This window comes from Vanellus vanellus (genome assembly GCF_965231255.1).
Source record: "Vanellus vanellus genome assembly, chromosome: 9".
NCBI lineage: Eukaryota > Metazoa > Chordata > Aves > Charadriiformes > Charadriidae > Vanellus > Vanellus vanellus.
Genome location: NC_138914.1, coordinates 6681880 through 6708073, shown reverse-complemented (window position 1 = coordinate 6708073; position 26194 = coordinate 6681880). Strand labels below are relative to the sequence as shown.

The 26194-nt window shown below is 39.9% G+C and overlaps 1 protein-coding gene across 1 annotated transcript; it reads right to left on the bottom strand.

The window, feature by feature from the left end:
- Nucleotides 1–984: 984 nt before the first annotated feature.
- GXYLT2 (glucoside xylosyltransferase 2) lies at nucleotides 985–25965 on the bottom strand (the record flags this gene model as incomplete). Its single annotated transcript, XM_082487694.1, has 7 exons — nucleotides 985–5431; nucleotides 6176–6348; nucleotides 9593–9716; nucleotides 10743–10994; nucleotides 17657–17788; nucleotides 17992–18181; nucleotides 25742–25965. 7 exons carry the CDS (start codon nucleotides 25963–25965, stop codon nucleotides 5249–5251), a joined length of 1278 nt encoding a protein of 425 aa, XP_082343820.1. The 3' UTR covers nucleotides 985–5248.
- Between the last annotated feature and the right edge of the window lie 229 nt (nucleotides 25966–26194).

Below are 26194 nucleotides of genomic sequence, written 5' to 3'. Positions count from 1 at the left end.
GCAGCCAACACAATTAGACTGAGGTAAGGAATCCAGCAGTATTGCAAGGGGGATGTGGGAAACCATGGGTCAGGTCCCTTCCTTGAAACCATCAGCAACAGGTAAACGCCCATCCTGTTCACTGTTGTGCCCAAGGTACCACCGCCTGGCCTGTACCTTGGAAAAACTGCCTGCTCTCCTGAAGCCACATTTGTGAGCAAAAATTCTTGGATCAGACCATCACCGACCAGTTTGATTATGAAACACGTAACCAAACACTACACAGCTACACACCTCCCAGGCCAGAGATGAAGCAGAGCCGTACAGAGCACTATTGTTGTACAGCTGGCCTTACCTTTTCTCATGCATATCAATGGGAGGTTTATTCTTGACTTCAAAGAGAGCGTGGCTGAGCACAACATACCACACACCTGAGCAAGTTGAGCAAGTGAGAAAACAATTTCATCACCAGGCGGACAACTGGTTTGGCTCAAGAGACAACTCAAGCTACTGTCACACAGACATGTAACAGCACAACCAAGGACATCACAGCAGTGACCATACAAGTGTCAAAGAAATAAAATTAAATACAAGAAGGCGGAAAGGGAGATCATCCTAAATGACCATATCCTCTAAGGAGCAGAAGATAATGGAGAAATAGTAAAAGGTAAAACTTGTTTCCTTTGAGACCTTTCCAATGACCAGATCTATGGTCACTGTAACACAACTGGAGTTGCAGCGTAACCCATCAGCACTTTGAGGAAAGTTAAATATATGTATTTGTCTCTTTCAGTAACATATCCAATATAACACACTCTCACTACCGTAAGAATAAAATTGTAAAAGAGGAACATTTTTCTCTGCTTGATGCAGACATACCATGTACACATACACTATATATACACTGAACTCCATCCCAACCAGATCCAGTACACACACACACAATCTTGTATTTAAAAGAAAACTATCAAAATGCAGAGCTTGCTTAAAACTTCCTTTATTTGTAATGTAAGCCAAAGGATCATAATGAACACAGAAATGCACTGCTAGGCCTCCTTGGGAGCTATAAACGATTGGTGCACTTGTCAAATAAAAATACACAAGCAATTAAATGATTGAGGAAGGGTACAGAATTCTTTACACATACGCTCTTGTTGTGTACACACACACACAAACACACACACAGAGCAATTTCCAGTTTCCACCTGTAAGCAAAATGATAGCAGAGCTGTCTTAAGCCCACTTTGTAATACGCAAGCAAATAGCCTAGAAAAACTCTCACATTATATAAATGATGCAACCAAATGCTTCCCACTCTGGCAGTTCTTTGTTGTACAACGCGCACTGGTAGCCTGATACTTTCTTAATGGCTTTGGGCTAAAAGGAGGTGCTCAGCAGCTCTTAATATAAAGCCCCTATTTATCTATCTGTGGCAAGTTCAAGTATAATATAGCAAATTTAAAACCTGAATATTTGACACTGATCCAGCAAGGACTTGGTTACATGCTTAACTTTCTGCATTGCATATAAACCTGCTGACTACACAGGCAAAATTCAGAGTACCAAACATTTTCTGGGTTAGGGCTTATGTTCAACTCACCCAGGCACAGTTCTCTGGGCTGTACCCTACTGTTTCTGTCTTGGCGTGAAAGGTGACTCTTTTCCTTTGTTACCCATACATTCCACGTGCTGGAGTTTCTATTCATTTAAAGAAAATTATCTTCCTTTCCACGCTATGTTATGAAGACACTGCTCAAGGTGTTACATTAGCAAAGGTGTTTTGGTTACATCATACCATTGGAAATAATAACTAAAATACATGAGATGAAGGGGAAATGAGGATATAAAGTCTATATAAGTATTTACACATCCCATTATTAAAATAAATGAAGGCTAACAAACAAGGAATTAGCCACAAGTACGAAATAGAAAATGAATGAAAATGGGTTTCTAAACAAGATTAATATTAGAATCAACTACTGTTAAAATCAAAATATAACATGGTTTTGGAAGCTGCAATAAAATATAAATTAATAGCTCTAACAACAAAAGTATCAAAGTTACATAATTATTTTAAAACACTTTGGAGAGTTCAAATTATAGCTTTTTTTTTTCCTCAGAAAAAGCACAGCAGGGGGTAAACTCCCCCATTCTTCCTGCAAGTTGATATTACATTAACAAAAGTCTTCATGTTAAAGCATATACTTCATATATTTTAATAGCTGTTGAAAGCATAACACAGCTCTTTCTAACCAGAATGTAGTACCTCCTGTAAACATAAAAAGTACTGTTTTAATCTCTAACCATTTTCTATGCAATAATGCCTTTGTTTTGTAATGAATTCCATTCCTTCATTTTAATGTGCCCATAGTTGCAGGGTTCTGCTGAATCATAGCTTACACAATCGCAGCCTCCTAAACTTCAGAGGCTTCGCACCAGAGTTGCAACTGTCTGGGCAACAAGACTTTTGCTCTGCAACTTTCTGTGGCTTGTAGATACCATAGAAATGAGGAATTCAGAGCACCCAGTGTGCGTCTCATCTAGCCTCGTTTGACCTACAGTCAGCGTTACCCTGATACTTGAAAATAAGGACTAAAAAGCAAGGTAATATTTTTTACAAGTTCCCAGTATTGCTAGCCTATAAGGTTTACCTGTCATACATTGGGCTTACCTTACCCTAAACGTTTTAAAACAGCCTGCTGAACTCTTCCTTTCATTGCCTTCTGGCTCTGAAGTCTTCAAGGTTTGTTTGGGTTATGTTTTCAAACTTTTCTCTGTAGCTAGAAACATACTGTCCTTTTAAAGTGGCAACTAAAACTTCACTTAAAATAGAAAATACTAAGGCAAGTTGTGAGAGACAGCAATGTCTACACTTAAGTTTAAATGCCTTTCTGGGTCCTGCGCTTTCAATCAAAATAGATGCAGAGCTGCCTCTGTCCTTTGCATGTCGATTTACACTTACATGGCAAAGCTGCAAGATAAGGGATCAGAGTCAGAAACACACACAAGTGGTTGATTAGAATTTGCAGCACACAGAGACGCAAACAACAGACGTTTCTGTTTGTCGTGCCTGTGAGCACAGACCAGCCATGCAATTGCTAGGACCAAGAGCGTATTCCCCTTATTCCGAGCCTCTATCTTAACACCTCCTCTACTCAGATGACTCTGTAGTGATGCCGTTTGCCATGCTGTGTCATTCACACAGCTCGTTTACGGATGCGTCACAGACATTTTCACACTCTAGTGTTTGGAAAAAGTTCGTCAGCACTTCATCCTGTGTACAGCCTGCTTATCTGGCAGCCTGAGATGCCAGCAGAGCCTGTATCTTGCCTCCTCTCATGAGCTGCCACACAAGGAGAGAGGAATGCGCAAGCTAAAAGGACTTTCTCTTGGAGACTGTTTACTTATGAAACTGTGCATCAGTTCTGACTGGATGGGGTAGGAACCCCAAAAACTGCAATTCTTCAGAAATCCTACTTTTTAATGTAGGAAACATCCTCATACACACACCTCAAATATTTATCTCTAATAAAGGTATGTTACGTGTACAAGATACACAATCTGTATCAGTTTTCCTTTCATTAGAGAAAAGCTTCATGTACCTCACTCTCCTCACCCCTCTCCTGCTTTGCCTATTAGATATAAAAGGGAGTAGTTCCAAGTAATGGCTAATTATTTTTTTTTTTTTGCTGAACAGACTTGAAAAGTAAGATCATTTCCTCTGCTGCTTTCTTTAAGCACTCACCTACACACACCCCTCAGGGCTTACACTTAAAAAATGCCCTCTGGGAGTCTGCTCTTGTATCACTGCTCTTTAAGACTGTCCTCACTTTCAGTTCCCCAGTGACTTGTCCCAAGCACCTTTCAGCTACTGCGAGTTTTAATAAGCTCTTGTCTGTGCATATCCTACGATGAATATCATACTTTCGAAATCTAAACTAAATTAAGTATTTTAAATGAACATTAAAGCCATCTCGTATCCTCTTTCACTTTGAGGCTGTTCATTATGATCCTGCATAAAACTCTCTTCTTCCAGGAACAGAAGTGCCAGGCAGAAATACATTTCCATGCCCCGGTGTCGTGGTTTAGGCCAAAATCCACTACTGAGGACCTGAGGGACCCCAGACGGGACTGACAGATGCTCCCCTCTGCCTCTCTCTTTGAAGAGGGGTTTCTGGCAAAGCAGAAAAGGGGGGGCTGGTCAGAGGCAGCATTCTCCGTCTCCCAACACAGGGATGGAAGAATGGTTCTCGGTGGCATACCATTGTTAGTGTGCAGTAAATAGCAATTAAAAAGGATTAATTAAAGAGGAAAACAGATCAATAGTACCTTTTTTTTTTTTACTCCTCATTCACAATATTCTTGGACTGGGTCTAATGTAACTAGTATTAACAAGTTAGGGAACACATTCTTTAAACTGTAAGAGACTGGAGGGGAGGACCATGACTGCACTCCACACAAAAAAGGATTCCCTCTCTGTTCTCCATTAGCTGTGCAGGTGCCACAGCTTCCTCTGCATCCCTCTCCCATTTCTTGCATGCTGTTTCCCTATTTATGCTCTAATTATTTTCCTTGTAATTCCTTCATGGGAAGCCCTCACAAAACTACTGAAGAGCAGAGGGGAAAGGGGGTCACTAGACCAAAAATGCTGTAAAATACAAAGTAAGTAGGCACTTCTATTCCCCTAATCTCTTTAAGTAAGAGAAATCTTAGGTCTTACCTGTGAAGAATAGCAGGTAATACACCTTCAGACAGAAGTGCAATTTTAAGCAAATACTTTCCCTTTACTATAGTAAATTTTAACTCATCCTATCACAAGAGTAATTGCTTCTGTAATTCAGCATTCTCATGACAGTCAAGAATATTTGCCCTATCATTTCAGAGACTTATATTCCCTATATTTTACATAGCTCAAACCATAACTTCTTTGCCAAGCCTAAGATCAGTACAAGCTTATGCACAACTTCAAAAAGTTACAGTGAATACAGCTGTACTTAAACAAATAACCAAACTAAACTCGTCAAATAAAAGTGAGAATCATCAACTTTCCCTGTTGCAACCAAGACTAAACGTAGGAAGAGAACAAGAGGCCTAAGAAAGGACAGTTCAGGTAGACTTCTAGGATTTCCTCTGTTTTTGTAATTTCAGGGGTTATTAGGAAGGACAATATTTTAATTCTGAGTTTCAGTAAAGGAGTTCATACTCTTCATTTATATGCTTCATGAGATGGGGTGCAAGAATTAAAAACTGCATAAAAATATAGCTACATTTAGTATCTGTGGTTGGCCCCCAAGTAGACAATGACACGATTTTCATACACCTTCTTCATAGTTTTCTCAATTTGCTTCAAAAATACTTGTGGAATTCTCCCACATAAAGTGTGCACTGTATCCAGAAACTTAGACTGCAGAGGGTAGTACAAAGACTGGAAGAGATTGTCTTCAAATGGAAACTAAAAAAAAAAAGAAAAAAGAATTATTAGTTTTCATTAGTTATAAAATAGCATTTTAGAAGTTTCTGTAAGATAAAAAACCTTATATAGGCAGGCAACGACTTGTCCCTCACTTTCCCAGAGTGTCCTCAAAGCCTATAAACTTCAACCACTGGTCTGCTTGGGAGTGCTTGCTTTCAGAAAAGTTTGTCTGGGCGTATTACCTGAAATAGCCAACTTCCCAGAAATTGTATTTCTAGGGTCTGCATTTAAAGGAGATTACTAACATAACCCGTAACACAACAGGTATTTTAGAGAGTGGAGCTGTACGCATACAACATTCAAAGTGGAAATATGGACGTGTGTCTGTATGGAAGCTTCTGCCTTCCACTTGCCCTGCGGCTCTAGGAGCTCAGGGAGGACAAGCTTTCATTGGGTATTTATGGACCACAGCTGCAGTACCAGCAGGAAGAACTCTGTTCAAACACATTTTTCCACCTCCAATATTATAGAAAAGCAATTTATCAGAGTTTTTGATTAGGATTTTACTATAACATGAAGAAGGATCATTTAAATCATCTCAAATACATGCATGCAGGAAGACAGGAGAGGCCAAAGCAACCTTGTTATTTTGTGCCTGATGGGTATACAGAAAGCAGAACTATGCTCAGCCTGATCTGCTGGAATAGCGATCTGAGTGACCCGGGTAAAGCAGTAATCTGCATTGAAATGAAAGGACTACCTCTATCGAAATAGAAGACTTACATCACGTATCACTTCATAGAGTGCCTTGAACGTAGGCTGTTTGTCATCATGGTAGACACCTCTATTTCCATGCAGAATAGAGACACCTTCTTCTTCTGCACCTTTACAGTTGCTTCCGTACATACAGTGATCAGGCCGGTAGTTCCACTGACATGGAAACACATAGAGACACTCTGCCAACGTCAGTCAGGGTAGACAGGGGCGGGGGGAACGGGGGGGAGGAAAAAAAGATATGTCAAACAAGAGTTACAACAAATTAAAGCATGTTTCTGTGAAAAAGCTGGGACTGACAATCAGAAAAAAATTCAGTTACTTCTTTTGCAAATATCCCAAGCAGCACCTAGACATAGAAGCTTCCTTACCTCAAGGCATGACTATACATATCTCAGCACTGTTAGACCTGAACTAACAGAAAGAGAGGGCAATGCAAAGACTGGGTGCAAACATAAACCAAGAGAGTGTTTTACAAAGCTAAAAGTGACAGAATCAAACCAAAAGAGTATGCACCAGGTGGCACTATACAGGGTCCTCTGCCCCAGTAAGAAGTTTCCGGAGTCACAGAAATGATTAGGGAAGCACACATGGCAGCGAGGGCTATGCAAAACCCCGAATCCTTCTGGAGACAGCATGGGAAAGCTTGCAAAGTATATCCAATGTTGGCTGCTGAAGCTTTCATTGAGGCTGTAACAATTTGTTACACTGAGATACAGCAGAGCTTAAGAGGTAGTGTATTTTATGCACAGTCCTTCTAAAAGTTGTCATCCATAAATTTCACAGGTCCAGGTAATTTAAAGATGAGCCTAATTTCTCAAAGGAGTTTGTAACCTCCTGTCTTGTACTGATTCTTTTTCTTTAAAAAAACCCTTTCTCTATGCATATACAGTATTTGCAATATGCTTATAAATAATAAATCACACCAGTCTCTGGGACCTTGTTTCTTCAGAAATGGAGTAAAATGAATCATTACGCTATGCAGCAGGTCATGTCAGAAGCACTGAAGATTGAATTCTTCGCTTGGCCTTTCTTAGCTTTCCAGGAAGTCTGCAGCTCGTCCTATGTGGTTCTTGAAGAAGCTGGAGAAAAAGTTTCTGAAACCTTTCTTCCCTCAAGCACTCTCTAGCAGGAGACTGCTCAAGAAAGGGTAGACTGTAAGTGGTTTCTATTAAGTCTGACCTATCACACATTTGGAATTGCTCCCCAGTGTTGCTGAAGGGACAGGAAAGCTGTAACACCTGATCCAAACCCTGTTATAGTTGACAGGGATCCTTTCGGTAACCCTGAACAGATGTTTGCAAGTAGAGCTCATCAGCAGGCCACTATGGGGAGAGGATGTTGTCAGATGCTTATTAGCTTTCGTACATGTCACTTGAGTATTCTTGATCTTCTCACCATGATGCTTTTGCACACTTTTTGCTGGCACAGCTGGACTCAAACTCTAGCTGCTCTGTGAGCTTTCAGATCCGTTAATCATCAGAATGGCCTTAGAAAATGGGGAAAAGGGTGCATCTCTTCAGCCCCCGGTAATGCGGTTCTGTGTATTTTTAAGTCAATGTGCTGCATCTATAAAAAGCCACCTGCAGCAGTCTTGACCGATTCCTTCTCAGGCCAGTCTCAACAATTCTGCAGTTTAAAACCTCAGGAAAGTCTAGTTTTCTGTTTTAATTGTATCCAATTCCTTTGTTTTCTTTTCTTGTGCAGTCTGATGTTACATAATTCGTAAAAAATCATTTACCAGTTGCAAGGAAAAGACAGACTATGGTGCAGAAAAAAGTCTAAACATGTGGATTTGATAGAGAATGCTCTCACCACAAAATTAAAATATTTTTGCAATCTTTGTTTTTTCCTCCACACTTAAGTTAGCAGCTTGAGTTTGACTTCACAACTAATCTGGCTTCATCTTTTGCTTCCTCCAGTAGACCCTATTCCCATAACATTCATTTCTTTTTGGAAATCATTTATTTCATAATGAAGGTTTCTTCCACTTTATTTTTTCTCTAGGATTGAGGGTAATGCATGGTGTACCAGGGACACTGATGTTTGACATCTGTCTGCAGCAAACAGATGTTAGCTTATTGCTTTGCTTTTTCTCTCTCCTTTTACTTGCCTGGATTTGGGTATATCCAATTACCTACCCTATGACTCCTTAGAGAAAAAGAAAAGGGAACAAAACAAAATAAAGATAAATCCAAACTTATTCTGTTCTTAAGATCACTTGAGGGAATACAAGGTCACATAGGAAACAAGGAAAAGCAAATGAGAATGGATACTCAGCATATTCAGAAGCATGAAATAAGGCTCTCAGCTGCTTTGGGAAGCACGTACTATGCTACAATTTTGAAATCCTTGCATTTCTCACGTTACTGTTCTTGGAAGTGCCTGAAGTCATTTATATGTAATCAGTGCAAAATACTTACAAGGGGATGAATTTCCAGAAACTACCTCAGCACTTGTGGAAAAAGTCACCCTTTTAAAATAAAGATGCCTACATTTGCCAGTTCCTTGGAAATACCCACTCATGAGAATACAACTCCAAGAGGAACCAGGGGACAAATCAAAAATGTTACAAGTTGTTTATGGAGGCATTGCACAAGAGTGACAGGCAGGAATCAGATACGACATTTTGCTGGGCTGACAAGTACATAAATATTGGTCACGCTGGTCCACACTAGGACAGGCGGGTTATGCCATCTGTTCTCTGAGAACGAGGTTTTGAGAGGCCTGAAGTCCTCCACAGCTCTTTGTGGTCCCAGAGCAAGCAGAATACAGAAGAGTAGAAAATGCACAAATCTAAGCAGCAGAATATAGATGACACCATCCTGGTGCCTGCTGAGGCTGGATCATGCAGCTGAGAGGCTGGAAGCATCTTTCTCAAAAAGTAACTTTTACTGAAGGAGTGAAAGTAGGGAGGGCAACAGTTTCAGAGGAGATATTTCAATGGCTGTGCCCATTTTCTGTTTGTATTAGCTTTGTTACTTGTTTGCATAAATATCAGAATGCAGCTGAGTTTCAGAAAAATAGAGCATAGCTTTGAAGAAAGTTTGGTAATTTCACATTCAGATAAACATCTGAAACTAAAATATTTTTCAGCTAGGCCCTGTTCCAGTGATGCTCTTAAGCACACATACAACTTGAACGTCATTCCTGCATTTCATCATTAATGTTACAATTCCTTATTTTCTCAGAATGTCCAGAAAAGAGATTTACATATTGAATGGAACCAAGTCCAAGCCCCGCTATCTGCATCACTTTCAGAAGTATTTTCATAGGTGGTAAATCCTAGGCACACTTAAGCATTAACTTCATGCCAGAGTATATTATGCATATCATAAATAACAAATAGCACTTTAAAAAATTTTTTTTCAAGTTCAAAAAATTTTCTTAACACAGATAACCATGATTCCAAGAATCATTACTTACCTGGGTTAAAGTAAAAAATTATATTTAGTAAATCCTGATCTCCCCACGTAATGTAATTTTTGTACTTTTGGTATAACGGATATAACATTTCCTCCCAAGTCAAACCACTCGGTATCATGCTGTTCTGCGGGGCAGAAAAAACAGAAGCAATGGGTTAATACCATGAACAGTGATGTGAAACATGACTCAGAGCGTGGCACCCACATATTTGTAAGTAAGTCTGCTAAGCCATGTCAGAAACCTAGATGAAAAATGAAGAACTACCAGGAAATGTTAGACCTGGATAAGGTTGGAACAGCAGAGCTGACGGTGCTTTTGTTTATCTAAACAGGAAAGCAAGGTCTCCTGGGTCTAGCTGTGATGTCAGCTCCTGCTATTCACAATCTTCCTACTCTGAGCAACAGGAGGGAAAAAAAGTGGGAAAATGCAAAAATGCAGGGACAAGGTGAAAACTGAGGTATAAAAGTGAGGAAAAATGCAGACTAAAAATTATCTTCCCTGGGAATGATGATATCAAAAGCAAGGGCTTTTTTTACCCAAGCTGTTCCTGTAGTGGTATAGAAAACCCCTGACTTCGAGGACCAAGACCGCTTGGGGTAAATAAAGTTTTTGAAGAGGTTAGAGAATATGTGCTCAGCAAAACAAATAGAGATTTTACAAGTCAGGCCTTTCACAAAAGAGGGGAGATGTCAGAGAAAACGTTCCCATCTCATTTATATCAAAATTCATGGAGTCACTTGATCTGCAGCAGGATACAAAGTTCTATTTACAGCAAATGCAAACCATTACCAGTTCCTCTTGATATTTACATCAAGCTTCCCAACTTTAAAAACAATACAGTGCCTGCACTGAACATCCTTGAGTTCATTCTTTCATGTATCTTTCAAGGGAAAATGACATGTTGAAGAAGCCATTTTTACTAAAGCTAACAGACTGCTTCATCTGCAAGTTCTCCATGCTCCAACCTCTTGAGGAAGTTTCATTTATTTCCATAATAATTTTCACTATAATTGCTTTTAGTAGCCAAATAGATATGCTATATTTTTCAGATTCCTTATATTACAAACTTTATATAATTTTATACTAAGTTTTACAATATGTGAAAAATACATAAATCATTAGTTTCTGCAACAGCTGTATTTCTTCTCACCTTGAACTGAGTGTTGCGTATCCGTGTTAAATTCATTAGCATCACTCCAGAATTGACTCCAGTTGTCCCATAATAAGGGTGACGCGCAAATCGACTATACCAGCCAATCTTTGGTATTTCGTGTTCTGGGGCCATAGCAGCAAGCTGTGTTGAGTTGAAGTCTTTCAGGATGTGCCAGATGTCGTCGATGGGCCTCAGGAAGAGAACATCAGTGTCCACATAAAGGAGAGAGTCCACATCCTTTAAAATGACCTTTTAGGTTTGCAGAGCGAGGACAGGAAGAGACGAAAAAGAAACCAAATAGACAACAAAAAGGAAGATTATGGGCAAAAGGTACTTTTATTTTAAACTGAGAATTTGAAAGAGGTTATTGATTTATCAGCTAAATGTAATTACACACAGGAACAACAGTTATCAGGTTATTGGCTTGCTGTTTGGTTTGGGTTTTTTTGTTTGTTTGTTTTGTTTTTTCTTTACAATTGCACAGCAAAACAGCTACCAGACCACAGAAGTTAGATTCTAACCTTCATATGAAATCTACTAAGTAGTAATATAAAAAATCTACATAGCAATCCACCAAACTCACAGAAAAAAAAAAAATTTGCAAGGCCTATTTAGTATCAGTTCTGAAATTAAATGCAAAGAATATATATTTACATAGCTTTGTTAGTTCTTTCAAAGACCTGTAAGTGGTATTGTTGTACAAAAAAAATAAATAACCATTTGCAGAAAACATTTAACTTTTGCATACTCTATAGCAAGGATTATGAAAGGATTACTATTGAAAATGATACACTATATAGTACCTTATGAATCTGCTACTCTGTGTGTGTATGAAAGACGCTTTCTCAGTCTGTCACAAAAGCTAATTTGGATACTGATCCTGCAGTTGGATTGGCTAGCACATACCTTGATGAAATATATACCTTCCTCCATAGATAGAAAGGGTAAACTAGTATAACAGAAAACTTTTCATGTTTCCTTATGCCTTCCCAACGACTGTTTTTCCTATTACAACCTTGTGCTCCTGGGAGACTTACACTCAGTATTAATATATACAAATGTTTCACATTAATTAAGAAAACCCTATCAATCACAAATCACGGAATATGTACATCCTGAAGAACAAAATTTGCTTGGTAAATAGAAATGTCATATTAAAACTTATCAGGTCAGATTCTGATCTCTGTTATTGGACTCTATATCAGGAATAACCACAGTAAAATTAGTCAAGTCAGAAGGGTGTAACTGTAAATTAGATCCAGGATCTTTAATCTATTCTTGTTGACAATGTTCCCCCTTGTGGCTATCCAAATCCTTACATGCTTATTCATTAATTTTAGTAGGGCAAATTATATAGTGCTTCAACAGTCCAAGAAAACTCCCTTGATGTTTGCACCAGCTATTTGTAAGGTTGTTTGTTAGGTAATAAATTAGCATTAGCTAAAGTTGACCATCGGTTCCAACTACATTTTTGTTGCTTTTCTTCATTATTTGCTAAAATTGTCAAAAAATTCCTGAAGGACTGAAATTTTCTTAATTTGGTCTCGGCCAAAAACCCTATTTCTCTCTTTCTTTCTTTGAAAAACAAATCCAAAAGACTGTTGATTTTTACCGCATTGTGGAACAGAACCATCACTCTCTCATCCAATTTCAATGATACTAATGACAAACTCTCCTATTTATGCAGATAACCTACTAAATTCTACTAAAGAAACTGAATTTTACATAAATTGAAATGTATTGTGAAAGAGTGTGAACAACATTAAGATTTTGAACAAGTGGGAGGAAAAAATTACTTTTAAGCATGCTCGACAGGCATCCATAAAGATGACAAATCTGTGAGTACAGACTTAAATGAGATTTTTCACCTGACTGAACACTTTGGGATTCAGACTGACATTTAGCCAAGTTTAACAAATCCCTGACCTGTATTTCTGACATAATAACTATATGTTCTTCCTACATAGCAGGACAGGCAGGAGAAGGCAAGTGTCTCTCCATTTTAAACAAAGTTATGCTCACAAGAAACTTCATGTAGACAAGTCCAACACAATCCAGTCCCTGCTGGGTGGATTGGTATAGCAATACACCATGAAGACTTATTTTTCCACAAAAAATACAAAACAGCATGTGAAGGTATCAATGAATGAGTTACACAAATAGTTCAATAATACCCTAAGATCTCAGAGGTGAATATCTGCAAACATTAAGTATCCTGGAGTCCAATACTATAACAAACCCCAAGTAAAAGAAGACAGCTACTTTAAGAGTAAATCAATAGAAGACAAACAGTATAGAAGAAATGTTTTTCAGCCTAAGGACATCCTGGATATTGTAGATTTTCTGTAGCACCCAGAAGCCCTAATTCATAGGGACTTACTATATGAAGTCAAATAAAATCAAAATATGAAAATAAAAAAAAAATGCCACAAAATTTAGTCCGAGACAGGAGATAACACATGAATACAAACAGAGCAGAAGCTATTAGATTTTGCCTGAGGGATCCACAGCACACTGTATACCATGTAAGATTTTTTCTAAGGGTGCCCTGCTAGAGAGACAAGTTCAGGCATTTTCCAGCAGAGGGTTAAGGGGGAAGTTTAACGGGTGCACAGACACTCCCTCCCAAGCATAAGCGACAGCCTGGGCACTGCTTCTTCCAGCAGAAAAGTGTTCTTTCAGCAACCTTAAGCACACACATACATTTCAGTCTGGGGAAGTCAATGGACTATAATAATTTTCCTCCATATAAACATATTCAAGCAGGTGTTGCAGTTCTTTGTGAAATGGGTGCCTACCAGCATTTGACCCCATGCTATGCACCTTGTATTCCTCCACTCAGGATTCACATGCTCTCCTTTCTGGTTTGTCAATAGATTCTTCCCTCTCCTGTGTCCAAGGTGTTGTCCTGCATTGACACCCAACAGGCTAAAAGAAAAGCTGTGCTACTTTCTTTAAGCCGTTCACAATTTTCTCTTTCACATGTGAAGTTTTAGGACTTATTTAAAACCTATGCATGTCAGTTTGAATTGATAACATCCCCTTCTGGCTGTGCATTTAACTTCACCTTGGATAGGGGAATTTAATTTCAGGAATTGTGGTTGTAAGAGTTCCTTGCATAGCTCCCAAGATTTCAGTGGAGTTATTTAAATGCAGTTTTTCCCCAATATAACTCCATCATTCCCAAGGTCCCATAGCTTTCCAGTAGCTCTGTTCCCAAACTAAACAGCATTTGAAAAAAAAAAAAAAAAAATTTAGGCTTTACACAGCTCTTAAAACAATATTTAGCTTTTCCTTATTCAAAAGCATACAAGAGGAGACGATGTATTTTTGACTCCGGTGATTTTCAATGTCAAAAGCAGTTGAGTATCACAAGGCAAGCCTGTGGTACAAGAGACCTCGCTCCAGCTTGCTCTGCCTCAACCAGACGCTGCAGAGCTTGGGCTGGCAGCACGCCGAGCCTGCCAGGAGTGTTAACCGAAGGGACATGACTGCATGTTAAAAATGACATGCATCTGACCTGTAGCATAAGCAATGCAAGACTGCGTCTGGTAGTCTGAGTTCACACTTGCTAGCACAAACCATGTAGACATACCTGACAGACTGTGATTTTTGAAACGAATGGTCATGACTGTGGCTTGACTACTTATCTTCTTCCTTGCTCTGCAGGCACTTACAGCTTAAAAGAAGTGTGATTGTTTTGCAGCTATGTAGTGTATTCTTAAGAAATTTGTGAAAAAGTTCTGCACAGAACTGGCTATATTTAGCCTGACACTTCACTTAAATACTCAATTATCTGTAATTTGATTTCACAACTTCTGTCTCCATAGATTCTCCCCATGTTAGCAAAGCTGGCAAGTAATAACACACTGCTGTGTAAACACATATTGGTGTATTGTGAAGCTGTGTTACCTAATGGTTTGCAACAGCTAGCATGGCAGTTTATCAGAGCTTTATCCAAAATTAAGGACAAATCACAAATCTTGATGCTAATGTAGCAGTACCAAGAAGTTGAGTTACTAAACTTAATTGTAGGAAGCAATTAACTCCAGTTACAACAGAGATGGAGACTTTTGACGAGATAAGGTCCTGGCATCTATTCCCAGTGCTGCCTCTGATCCATTGGGTTGGATACTTCAGCATACTCAAGAGGACAGCTATAGTACAGGGATATTACTAGTCTACCTTAAAAGCTCTTAAGTAAATTAAGTGTTTTGAGAAGGGTTCTAAAAGTTAGTTACTATTAGAACTAAAATCATCCAAAAATGCCTTAAGCATTTCACGATACTTTAGCTGATTGGTTTGGTAGCTCCAAAACAGCAATGTAGAGACAGCTGCAAGCCAGCTCGGTGGTATGCAACATTCGTGAGACCAGAAGATAGTTTTTCACCTGGTGTCTTAACATCCATGTTAGTATCACAAAACAGTTTCAAGTGATTGCTGAGAGCATTACCCTCCTAGTTTATTTTTAAAGTTTCATTTTGTGCTTACGTTAAGATCCACATCTTCCTTATTCTGTCTTTGCAAATCCCATTGATGGTTTTATTGTAGTAGACTGCAGCAAGAGATTCAGACTTGTGAGATTACATGGAGGCTCAATCTACTTTCCCTGCATAAGTAGCAAACATGATCAGATGTCACAGAATGCTTCCACAAAATGCAGGATGCTGTATGATCTTCCTTAATATTTTAGCAACCCAAGTAGATTCCACAAGTTGGGAATGCGTACATCAACATTCTACCCACGACAAAATAGTTCTTACTACAAGCTGCAGGATCACATCCCAGAGCTTCAGTTCTATCAGTGAGTAAAACCATTGAAAGATTCTTACACAATTTTCCCTTAACAAGTTCCTCATGCCCTCCTGTCCACTTTCACATGCTTGCTGGTGCTGCAGAAGAGAGATTTCTCTGGCAGGAGAGGCACTTGTGAATCAAAGACTCACATTCCACTCGGGCTTAGCATTATCAGAAGCAAGACAATTTGCACAATTGAAAGCTAAACAGCTGATAAACACAACTACTGCTCTCCTGGGGTCCTCCCTAAATCCAGTCACATTTTATGCTGCTGCAGGGGAAAATGCTTTGTACAGAGAAGGATAAGAAAAAAAGGATACTGACATCCTGCTGGTATTTATTATAAATAAAAGTCAAAATAGTTCTCTAAACAATAACACTGGAAACCCTCTGCTCCCACTGTGTGCAGACTGGATTTCTACAGCATTGCCTCATTCAAGTGGGATATCAGAACCTAGTTGTCAAGCACTGAAAAAAATAATGGTGGCTGAAATTACCCAGAAACAGCCCAAGGTTCTGTCAGTCTGTGAATTTGAGTACCAAAGTCCAACTGGACACTTGCCACCTCAGCTATTACTATAACTTGTTTCCTTTACTATATCCACATCAACTTAGCGTCAGCTGCAACTACTCTCGGACAACCCCTCATATTCAAAGCCATAAACCTCAGCCTGACCACACACAACATTTTGCAACTGCCCCAAGAGGAACAAACATTTACAGTTCAGGTTGCCTCCTAGCTTTGCTAAGACAACACACAATAGTCTAATATTCCTTACAAGAAGTTACTGGAGAACTTCGGCGACATGTAAGTGACAAAAAAGGGAACCTAAAAAGCACTGCCCAACCTAAAGAAATCAGCATGAACACATAACCCTTTTCTGTCATCAGAAGGGTGAAGTGAAACTGTTTCTGTGATGACAGTCTACCAAAATGACAAAAAATATCGCAGAAATGAGGAGAACACAGAATTGTGTTTACTCTGTGAAAATAACCCCATCCTTATAAACAATCTGTAATGAACAAGCTAATGCTGAGGGATTATTTTCCAGGTGATATAAATATTTATTCAGGGAAGAGAGGATCCCTGCTGAAGTTGGAGTTACTTTCAGCCCATCTGGCCTTTGTGCATTTGATAGTCTACCTCTAAATGGCAGATAAATTTAACTGCTGACAGCACATATTTTCTCACATATGTATTCATAGTCTACGTATCTGGACATGCAGCTGCCTCCTGATTGTTTCCATCTGAGAAAGTAAAAATTCTTTGTCTCCTTCATTCTCATAAGACAGCAATGAAGAAATCTGGATCATGTGAATAGTGTGTCACTTTATTGGAGTCACCCCAATCAACAGCAATGCACAAGATATTTTCGATAGATGTTCTCAATTCCACAGAAATCACTTTATGCAAAAGTTCTTTCAATTTCTGATATTTCTGCATATGCAAAATTGTTATCAATGCCTTCCTTCTCTCCAGCAACCTTAAATATTTTCCAAGTTTATGACACTAAGTATTATACCGTAAAGAATACCAATTTTCACTGAACCTGAAGATCCCAGGGTACACAGGGCTTTTGCATGAAATCTGACTTTGAGCACATTGGAATTAGTACCTTAAGGACAAATCTGACAGTCTTGGAAAAAGAAATAAAACTCAAGGAAAAGGGATTGGTGAAAGCATCAGTCTAAGGGCTAACATATGGAAAGGGAGATAGTGGGCAAAGAGGATATGATGACTGCACGCTGAAAAGAATGTTATTTATGGAAGGCATGCAGCATCTACCCTGAAAGCATCTGCCCTGAAAGAGCTCTCGCGCTGAGTCTTAGGAGTCCAAAAGGCTAATGGAACTAGAGACAAATAAGAAACACACATCCTTTGTTAACAGGAGAAAAAGCGAGGCTGGATTTCTGGTTTTTGTTGTTTTTTTTTTTGTTGTTGTTGTGTTTTTGTTTTGTTTTGTTTTTTTTTTAAGTGGCTAAAGCACAGAATAAAATATCTTTAAGCAGATAATTCAGCCTGAAAATGGTTTTAATATTACACCAGCAAAGCTTCCTTTCAGTGGAATTAACCTTTTCCTCAAGCAACCTCCTCAGAAATCCAGGTGCCTTACCGGAAGAAAAAGGCGCTGGGCAGCACATGGTTTGAATAACTTTTTCCATTCCTGAGCATTTCCTACTGAGAAGGTTATTGGGTAAATGTTGTATTCAAACTTCTTTGTATATGAGGAAGGCCATTCCTTTAACTGAAAGACATGGGGGGAGGAATTAGATACTACATGTATATAGCTTTTTAAAAAAATATATGCATGCATAAGGAAATTATAAACAGCATACAACAAAAAAAAGTGCTTAGCTGCTACTTATTGATGTTAATTTAATTTTTCTCAGAGATTTGTGACTTATAACTAACTCATTTATTTATTTACCCAATGACAAAGAAACTCACCTTCTTCTCAAATTCAGGCTTAAGTGAATCCTCAGCAAAAATGTGAAAACAGAGCCTCCTGTTGCTAAAGAGAACTGCTGATTTCAGCATGATTAGTGTCTCCTCCAGCCGGTCCCCACATGCCACAACTGCCAGATGCATGCATGGCAATGATGAAGGCTCTTTTGAATGTTTCTGTTCTCCAGGCTTCCTGAAAATTCATAAATAGGGATATAAAAAATACTGTGGTAAACAGGAAGAGAATCCTGCATTAACAGATATCAAGGTTTTTTTCTTCCCCTTCATTTTGTAAGGGATCAGGAGTTTTTTTCTGATTAGATATCCACAGAACATGCAAGTGGTATGCCAATTTTTGTCAAAGACTGTTAAAACTACAACACAAACAAATAGGCTATTTTCAGAAATTTTCTGGTTATTCCTACATTTCTGGATTTGCATAAATCACTGCACTACATACACAGATGAAACTAATTCAATAGCACCTCAAACCAGACAACAACTTGCTCTGTGCAAATGATAGCTTTTTTTCCTCCAGCTTAGAAGTTATGAAGCCAGAATGGACTTATTACTACCCAGCCAATTTTCTAACACAATGCAGGTCATGGAACTATATCCAGTAACTTCATTACCACGACCATAATGGCTAGACTGGAAGAAGACATCCATACTTAAAAAAAAAAATCCACTCCATCCGTATGTAAATTATCCTAGCAGTTAATTAATTTTGCTGTTAAAAATGCATGCCTTAATCCTGGCCTGAAGGTACTGGCATAGTTTCAAAGTACTGCTCTCCATTTCATCCAATGGAATCCCTGAGATTTTGCTAAAATAGAGATTTTTAAAAACAAACATATTCATATGTCCCAGATGAATCAGACTATATTCCACAAGCTGTCAAGGGCCAAACTACAGGGTTTTCACTTAGCACCCGTCTGTGCTGGCTTTAAATAAACTTCAGCTAGACTATAGGGGAATCTGCGTGTAAAAGGCACATTGAAGCTACTTGCTAGCTGGAAAAATCAGGGTTCTTTCGGGGAGTTGAAGACATTTTCAAAATACGGCCTTTTGGTTTTGTATGTCCCACCCCCCATCAGTATGGAGGTAAAAATCACATCCTCCAGGAATGCTTCTGTTGTATTCTATTCACATTCCAACATGGATCGCATTTATACTCCATTACAGGGATGTGTGCTGACAAAGCAACTAAATCACAAGCCTTATAGAAGAGTTCAAAAGGCTAATCATAGATCACTACCAGTTCTTGACATATCACTGAACAGAGACATCAATCCCTGCCTCTTCTCAGCACACACACTTACATACATACAATTAATCAATAACGTTAATACTAGAAACAAAAGTTCTAAATAAAGAGAAAAATGACAGTTAATAAAGCTGTCATTATCTTTTTCCAGACATTAAAATGCTGCTCTGTATAACAGCAGCGTTCTATACTACAAAGTAATCCACTTCTGTGTTAAGGAATACCAGCCAATGGTACTTCACTGACTATACAAAGCAACATGTTTCATTAAGGGTTTAAAGTCTTAGGCTTTAGTCTTAATTAAACCTCAATTTCATCAGTGTATAAATAACGGAATACTACATCTATGTGAAGTGGTATTTACTTTCCAACCTATTAGTGTAAAACCCACTGAATTATTGAAGTGAGTAATTAGCTGCTCACACAGATCCCCTTTTCCTCCCTTCTCCCTATCTGTTTAATGTTTCCTCTTAATTGAGTCTCTAAATCAAGCCATATGCAGGATGAGAACTGCTTTGATATAGCTTGTGGCAATGGAATTCACTGGGAGGGGGACTAAACTCTAAGCTTTTATTGCAACATTTCAAAATCCAACACCAAAGCACTAAGCTCTTCCTTGCAAATTTTAGCCACACTGAACTCTCCATTATGCAGCTATTTTGTAGTGAAAAATCCAGTACATGTAGACAAGCACTTCCAATGAACAGACTCAGCAGAAGCAACCCTAGATGAAAGCAGAATGCCCTGTAAGCCCATGGGAGCTAAGGATAAACAAGAGACACCCCACCTGCCGACACAGACACCCTCCTAGCCCCAGAGAGCGGAGGAGAAAGCTGAGCTGTGGAGATGAGGAATTATGAGTCACAAAGGCCTGGGCTGAAGGGATTCAGGAGCCTGCAATGGCCTAAGGAAGAATAAAAATCCCCAAGAAAAGGAGCATGAGGTAGTATTTGAACTACCTCAGTAGCAGCCCAGGACACTGAGTAACAGTTAGTGAGGAAAGTAGCAATGAGGTACAGAAGAACATTAGGACACCACATTTTGCACCTTTTTCATAAGTAGATATGGTAAACAAGAGGACTGTGAAAACAAAGGTGAGCTGGAAAGGGAAATAAAAAGTGCCATAGCAGGATGCATTTAACAGCAATTTTAGTTTAGCCTTTAGAAAATTACTATACTATTATCCAGAAGTCTGAAAACAGGCTGGTGTAAAGGCAAAGTCAAACTGCTAGGAAGGCAAATGAGCAGGTTACAAAGAACATCACAGCTCCCCTTCCCTCCTCTGTTTATATATGCACGTACATACAGTGCAAGGAGGAATGGAAGGGACAGGGAGGAATAATATCTGGATGAAAGGTTATTCCTTAAAGATCTGTGGGATACAGCCAATGTCTTCAAACCAAAACAGTTCCAATTTGACCAACAGCATCTAGGATGCTTCTGCCTTGCACAGAGTAAATGGCTATGCTGGCTTATCTGGATGCTCTCTTGAAGATAAGAGGGCCTCCGCCATGTGTTGCCAAGAGAGAAACTGGAGGTTAGAACTTCGCTCACACCTGTGGAGCAGCTACTTCATTTCTACTGGGGTAGGTTGGGCTGGGCACCACAAGACTTCTCCTTCAAAGAGACTTAGTGAAAGGCCTTCTCTAAGCTGAGGTTTCACATAAGGTACACACTGAATCCTGATTTGATACATTGTATCTCCTCTAATTGCAAATGTTTGTTTATCATGTGGTTGCAAACATACTGGAAAGCTAAGAGTTTTCTGAAATGATACCTGCTCAGATGTTCCTAGACAATACAAGAAATGGAATAGACAAAAGATGCATACTTTGTTTTAAATGATGAAGTATGTTAATACAAGGGATAAAATGTGTTACACAGAATGAAAAAACACGTAGCAAGCAAGAAAGAATATATTGCTAGGTTATCAACCTAAGACATTAATAGGCTTTTGACCTAGAGAAGTACTCAGGTAGTGGTTGAAGGGAAAGCGAGCACCATTTTTTGGCTTTATTTCAGTAAGTCAGTCCCTGCAAAGCTTTGGGTGAGCCATTAATTCTTTATGTTTTCGTTGTCCTACCTGTAAAACGGGAACAGCTGTTACAGTAGTAATAGTTACCTACCCCAGGAGACTTCCAAGCACATTAAAAAGCACATAGATCCACAGAGTACTACAATTATTATTATTAGCCAATTCTTCCTAACATTTATATGTGAATTCATTCATTTATAGTCCAACTTATTGGTTATGGATAGAGTCTATAATTGGATTTTACGACATAAATTAAATGTTTAAATGCATCTAAAACAATACAGTGAACTGGGCCTTAAAGTTTAATGTGTTTGACAAGAACAAATAAAGAAATTATAAACACAAGGTCTTTATTGCCTTGATATCCTTCTTCTAATTTCAGGATATAAATGTAGCTTGTCGATAGATTACAAATCTAATTAATATAACATTATGTTAAACTCCTTGCTCTATTCCCTGTTTTACCCATCTGCTCAGAGAAAATTGCTTCCTGTTCTCCCTTTCCTCCCTTTCTCCTATTATAATATTACATAGCTTTAAAATTAAGCAAAGTTGCTTAAGATTAAGCACTAGAGAAAGCATCACAAAATACTTGCAGAATACCTCCCTCTGAAAAAGCTGAAGACAGACTTGATAAGATGTAGCACGATAAAACGTTTATAGTGAAGGCCCTCCAACAATACAGACCAACTCCTATCCGGTTGCCCAATGGTAATTTACTGCATACATTTTTTTTGTGACAGGCATGGGTATTGACATTGCAGAAGAAGCCTGAGTGCTCAGGCACAATAGTGTACATTTCTATGTCTTAAAGTTTAGATTACATGCAATTTTCTTATTAGTCACAGCCAAAGTGTCTCAAACATAATTAACCGAAAACCTGTCTAAGTCAATCCAGATCCATTCAAAATAAAGCATTCCCATCTCATTACAGAGCCTGCTAATCTATTCAAGCCTTCAAATTTATTCCTGAGAGAAAGATAATGCATGCAGATTCTTACAAAATGCAATATAGTTGTTAGTTTTTGAAACCTTCGTATTATGATCTCATTTACTCTTGCAGCATAAACAAGGTTAGATTTAGGCAATGTATCAAAACTGGTGATTCACTAAATAGCCTCCTTTCCTGACAGTCAACACTGAGTCAGTGTCCCAGCAGTGGCTCTGTTATATGAAACACATTATCTCGCACACTTCAAAATATGAATTAGAAATGCTTTAAATGTTTTCAAATAAAGTTTTCTCACTTCGATGCAGTTGCACAGAAATGACTGTAGTTGCTGACAATCAAAAAATTGTCAAAGTTTCAATCTCTTTCTACCACTCAGAAAAAAGGGTGAAAAACACTCAAAACCAGAATGGATGTTTGTATCTTCTTCCTTTATCAAGTGGGTTCTTTGTTAAATAATTATGAGGTATTTGGGCCTTCAGCATGTCATTACGGGCTATCAAACTCAGGCCAAGCTTGTATGTGTGTGCACACAGGCTGCAAAGAAAGAAAAAGTATCTTGACAGGTTGCCATATAAGAAATGCTTTGCTTTGGAAAAGCTACTTCCAGGGAACTAAATGTGCTGGCAGAGGTTCACTTCCTGAGCCTTGCCACGCTGGTTTAATAGAAAGCGTGGTCACATCTGCCCTTCAAATGTAAAGTAACCCTTCTGCTTTTTGATACTTTGCACACATTGGTTTGGCACATACTTACAATTCTTCATAAGAAAAAAATCTTACTGAAGGCATAGGACTTGCTACTTCCAAGAGGAAGGATCAGTAAAACCACCATCAAAAATCAGTTTGCAAAGCTAACCAGAAACTTAAATGTAATGCTCATCTAGATTTGCCAAAATTATCTAATGGCCAAATCAGGACACATGAATGTATTTACTAATATTTGCTAGGTACCAGCCAGTGAATGGTACGTGACTAAGTCAAGCTTTTACCACGTGTGACTACTTACATTAGAAGAAACCTGCACTCCTTAAAACTTAAAAACTAATGTCTTCTATTATCATGTGACTACAGAAAGTGGTATTACAAAATCCCAGTTAAAATACAATTCACCTTGCCTGCAACATGACTGACTCTTATAAAGCAAATGCACATCCTAGATAACGCCTTTGATTATTTCCAAGTTCTGCCCAAAACCTGCATCCTTCTGACAAAACTTCACAAATCAATGTGGCAAAATTGAATTAAAACAACTTTTTACATTCACATAGACAAAACCTCACTGAGGTTATCTGAATCAATTATGCAGTCTACATATAAGCACATACACCATGATCAGATCACAAGATCTTACACAGTTATAATCAGATATTTTTTTTTTATTATCCTGGAGGAATCAGTTAGACCATATATGATCTCTCACATCACATTTTAAAAAGTATCTTCCTTTGCTCATAAGGAGGGACTAAAATAATAATTATTTATATTATAGGAATGAACAGTCAGCAACAACCCCAATTCAGCTTGTTACATTGGATGTGCTTTACTATAAGCACATGCATAAGCAAATCCTATTAAATCAATGGGAATGACCATTCCTGAAGTTAGTAACTAGTTAAATCATTGTCTGTTTCTTCCATTCCAAATTCAAGCCCCCTGGAAACAATCTTACACTGCTTTCAGCGTATCTTGGATCAGTCCCTTTAAGCCAAGCAGATCCCACCACCGGATGCCTTCACCATGTGCACGTGGACGTGATCAGTTCCAGGATGGCACCTGTTGGTGCGTATTTCTGCCTTTCCAACGCGGCAGGCATCTCCTCAACTTGGACCACATTATGTGTCCCCCCTAAAAAACTCTTTTTTATGGACATCCTCACTTAAATAAATGTTATTTTAGTAGTAACGAACACAACAAAGGATATTTCAGCAAGGGGCAGAAGTGGACCCACAGAATTGTGCTTCTCAGTTACACAAACTCCTGCTGGTGTCAGTGGTGCAGGATCATGCCCTGCCAGCAGATGTAAGGGGAAAAAAAACCCAGCAACTAAACCCTTCAAAACAAACAAACAAACAAAATTTGAAGAAAAGGCATGGTTTAAATACAGCATTCCTTTTTTTTTTGTTACGTTGCAGACCTTGTAAAAAGTACTTGCAAAGTCAATAAATAATAGAAAAGTTAGATAATGTCAAATTTTTGAACATGAAGACGCTCACTGAAAAATTCATTGAAATGGAACAGTTGTTTACACTCTCTAGTGGTTTCATACTTTCTGGGTTCCTTCCTTCAGCTTTCTTGATTTCCATGATAATCGCAAAGATATGCCTTAAAGAAAAATGACTTCGGGAGGTACAGTTGCTAGTGGAAATAATCCTGGTTTAATACATGCATTTGAATTCTGTCCATGATCCATTCTCAGCCACAGTAAACATCTCTTGCATTCAGTAGGGTAACAATGCTTGTAAGAAACCAACTGCTTTAATAAGTTAAGGAGTAAGAGCTCAAGAAACAGGAATAGCCTTTCATTGAGAACATCTCTGTGAAATCATGAATCAAAGACACAAAGACATACCAAGTTAATTAGATATATGAGGTCACACTGACCATAATATAGTTGGAATGCAAAGGGGAAAACAGTCCTCCACCCACCGAAAGCACGCTGCCTGTATCTTTTTCTGAAGTAATTAGTTTTTTAAAAAATAGTCGCCTGTAAGGTGCTGCAAGAGGCAACACAACACCCCATGATTTCAAACTCTTTTTTTAAAGTACTGCTAAATCAATTTACATATAAAAAGCATTCAAAACAAAAAGCTCAACAACTTAAAGTCTGTGGGTGCCTCGCAGTTTGGAACCCCATGGTACCACACAGAAATAGCCAGATGCCTTCCCTTTTCCCTGCAGCATTAATGAAAAATTCACAGAAGTGTAGCTCTCGAGACTGACAGCAGCTCCTCACAGACTCCAGCCAGCAAGTACCACATTCCCCACGTCAGCCTTCAAAACAAGGCCAAAACTAATGGAAAAGTAGCTATTTCAGAGGCCGCTCTCTCCCAGGCACGCAAAGGAGGTATCGCCCCACTCGGACACAGGGACCAGAGATGGAGGTAACACCTCCACGCACTTTCGTGGCATCTCTGGCATCCATGCTCCGAGTGAACACACGCAGGAAAAAGTTTATACGTCCACAGCCAGAACTGTTCGCACAAGGGTTTCCAATCACCGGTCCCCCGCAGAGGCGAAGGGAAAAGGACCTGGGAAAGGCCGGGCGGCAAAGCGACACCAGCGAGCGGCCGCAGCAGAGGGGACCCACGGCGCTGGAGGGCGCGGACACGCGCGGGGCTGGGCACGCCTGACAGCGGGGGGGCTCCAGCGGCCGAAGCCGGGCAGGAGGGGACCTGGCGGGGTCCCACCGAGGGCAGGGACGGGGAGCGGTCGCGCGTGTGGGGGGTGGTGTCGGGCGGTCACGCGTGGGCCGGGAGCGCGGAGGCGGAACCGCCGCCGTTACCTGGCGCTGGCGAGTTTGCCCCCGGCGGGGTTCCTCCGCGGCGGGCTCCGGCTCAGCCGCGGCTGCCGGCGGGCGAGGGGCACGGCGGCGGCGGCAGGGCGGGCGGGCGCGGAGGGCGCGGGCGGACGGCGCGGGGGCGCGGCGGCGCTGCCCGCCAGCAGATAGAGCAGCAGCAGGCTGCCCAGGCAGAGCAGCGCCGCCGCTACCTTGCAGGAGAGCCGCATGGCGGGGGGGGAGGGGGGTCGGGGTCAGGCCGCCCGCCCGCCACCGGCATCGCCCGCCGCCCGGCCCGGCCCCGCGCGGGGACGTGGCCGCCGAGCCCCGGCCCGGCTGCCGGCAGCGGGGGCGGGGCCCGCCCTACCGTACTCTCTGGACTAGCCGCCCCGTCGTCTCGTCGGCCCCCGGGAAGGAGCCCCGGGGCGCGCTGGTCTCCGCAAGCACTCGCCCGCTCGC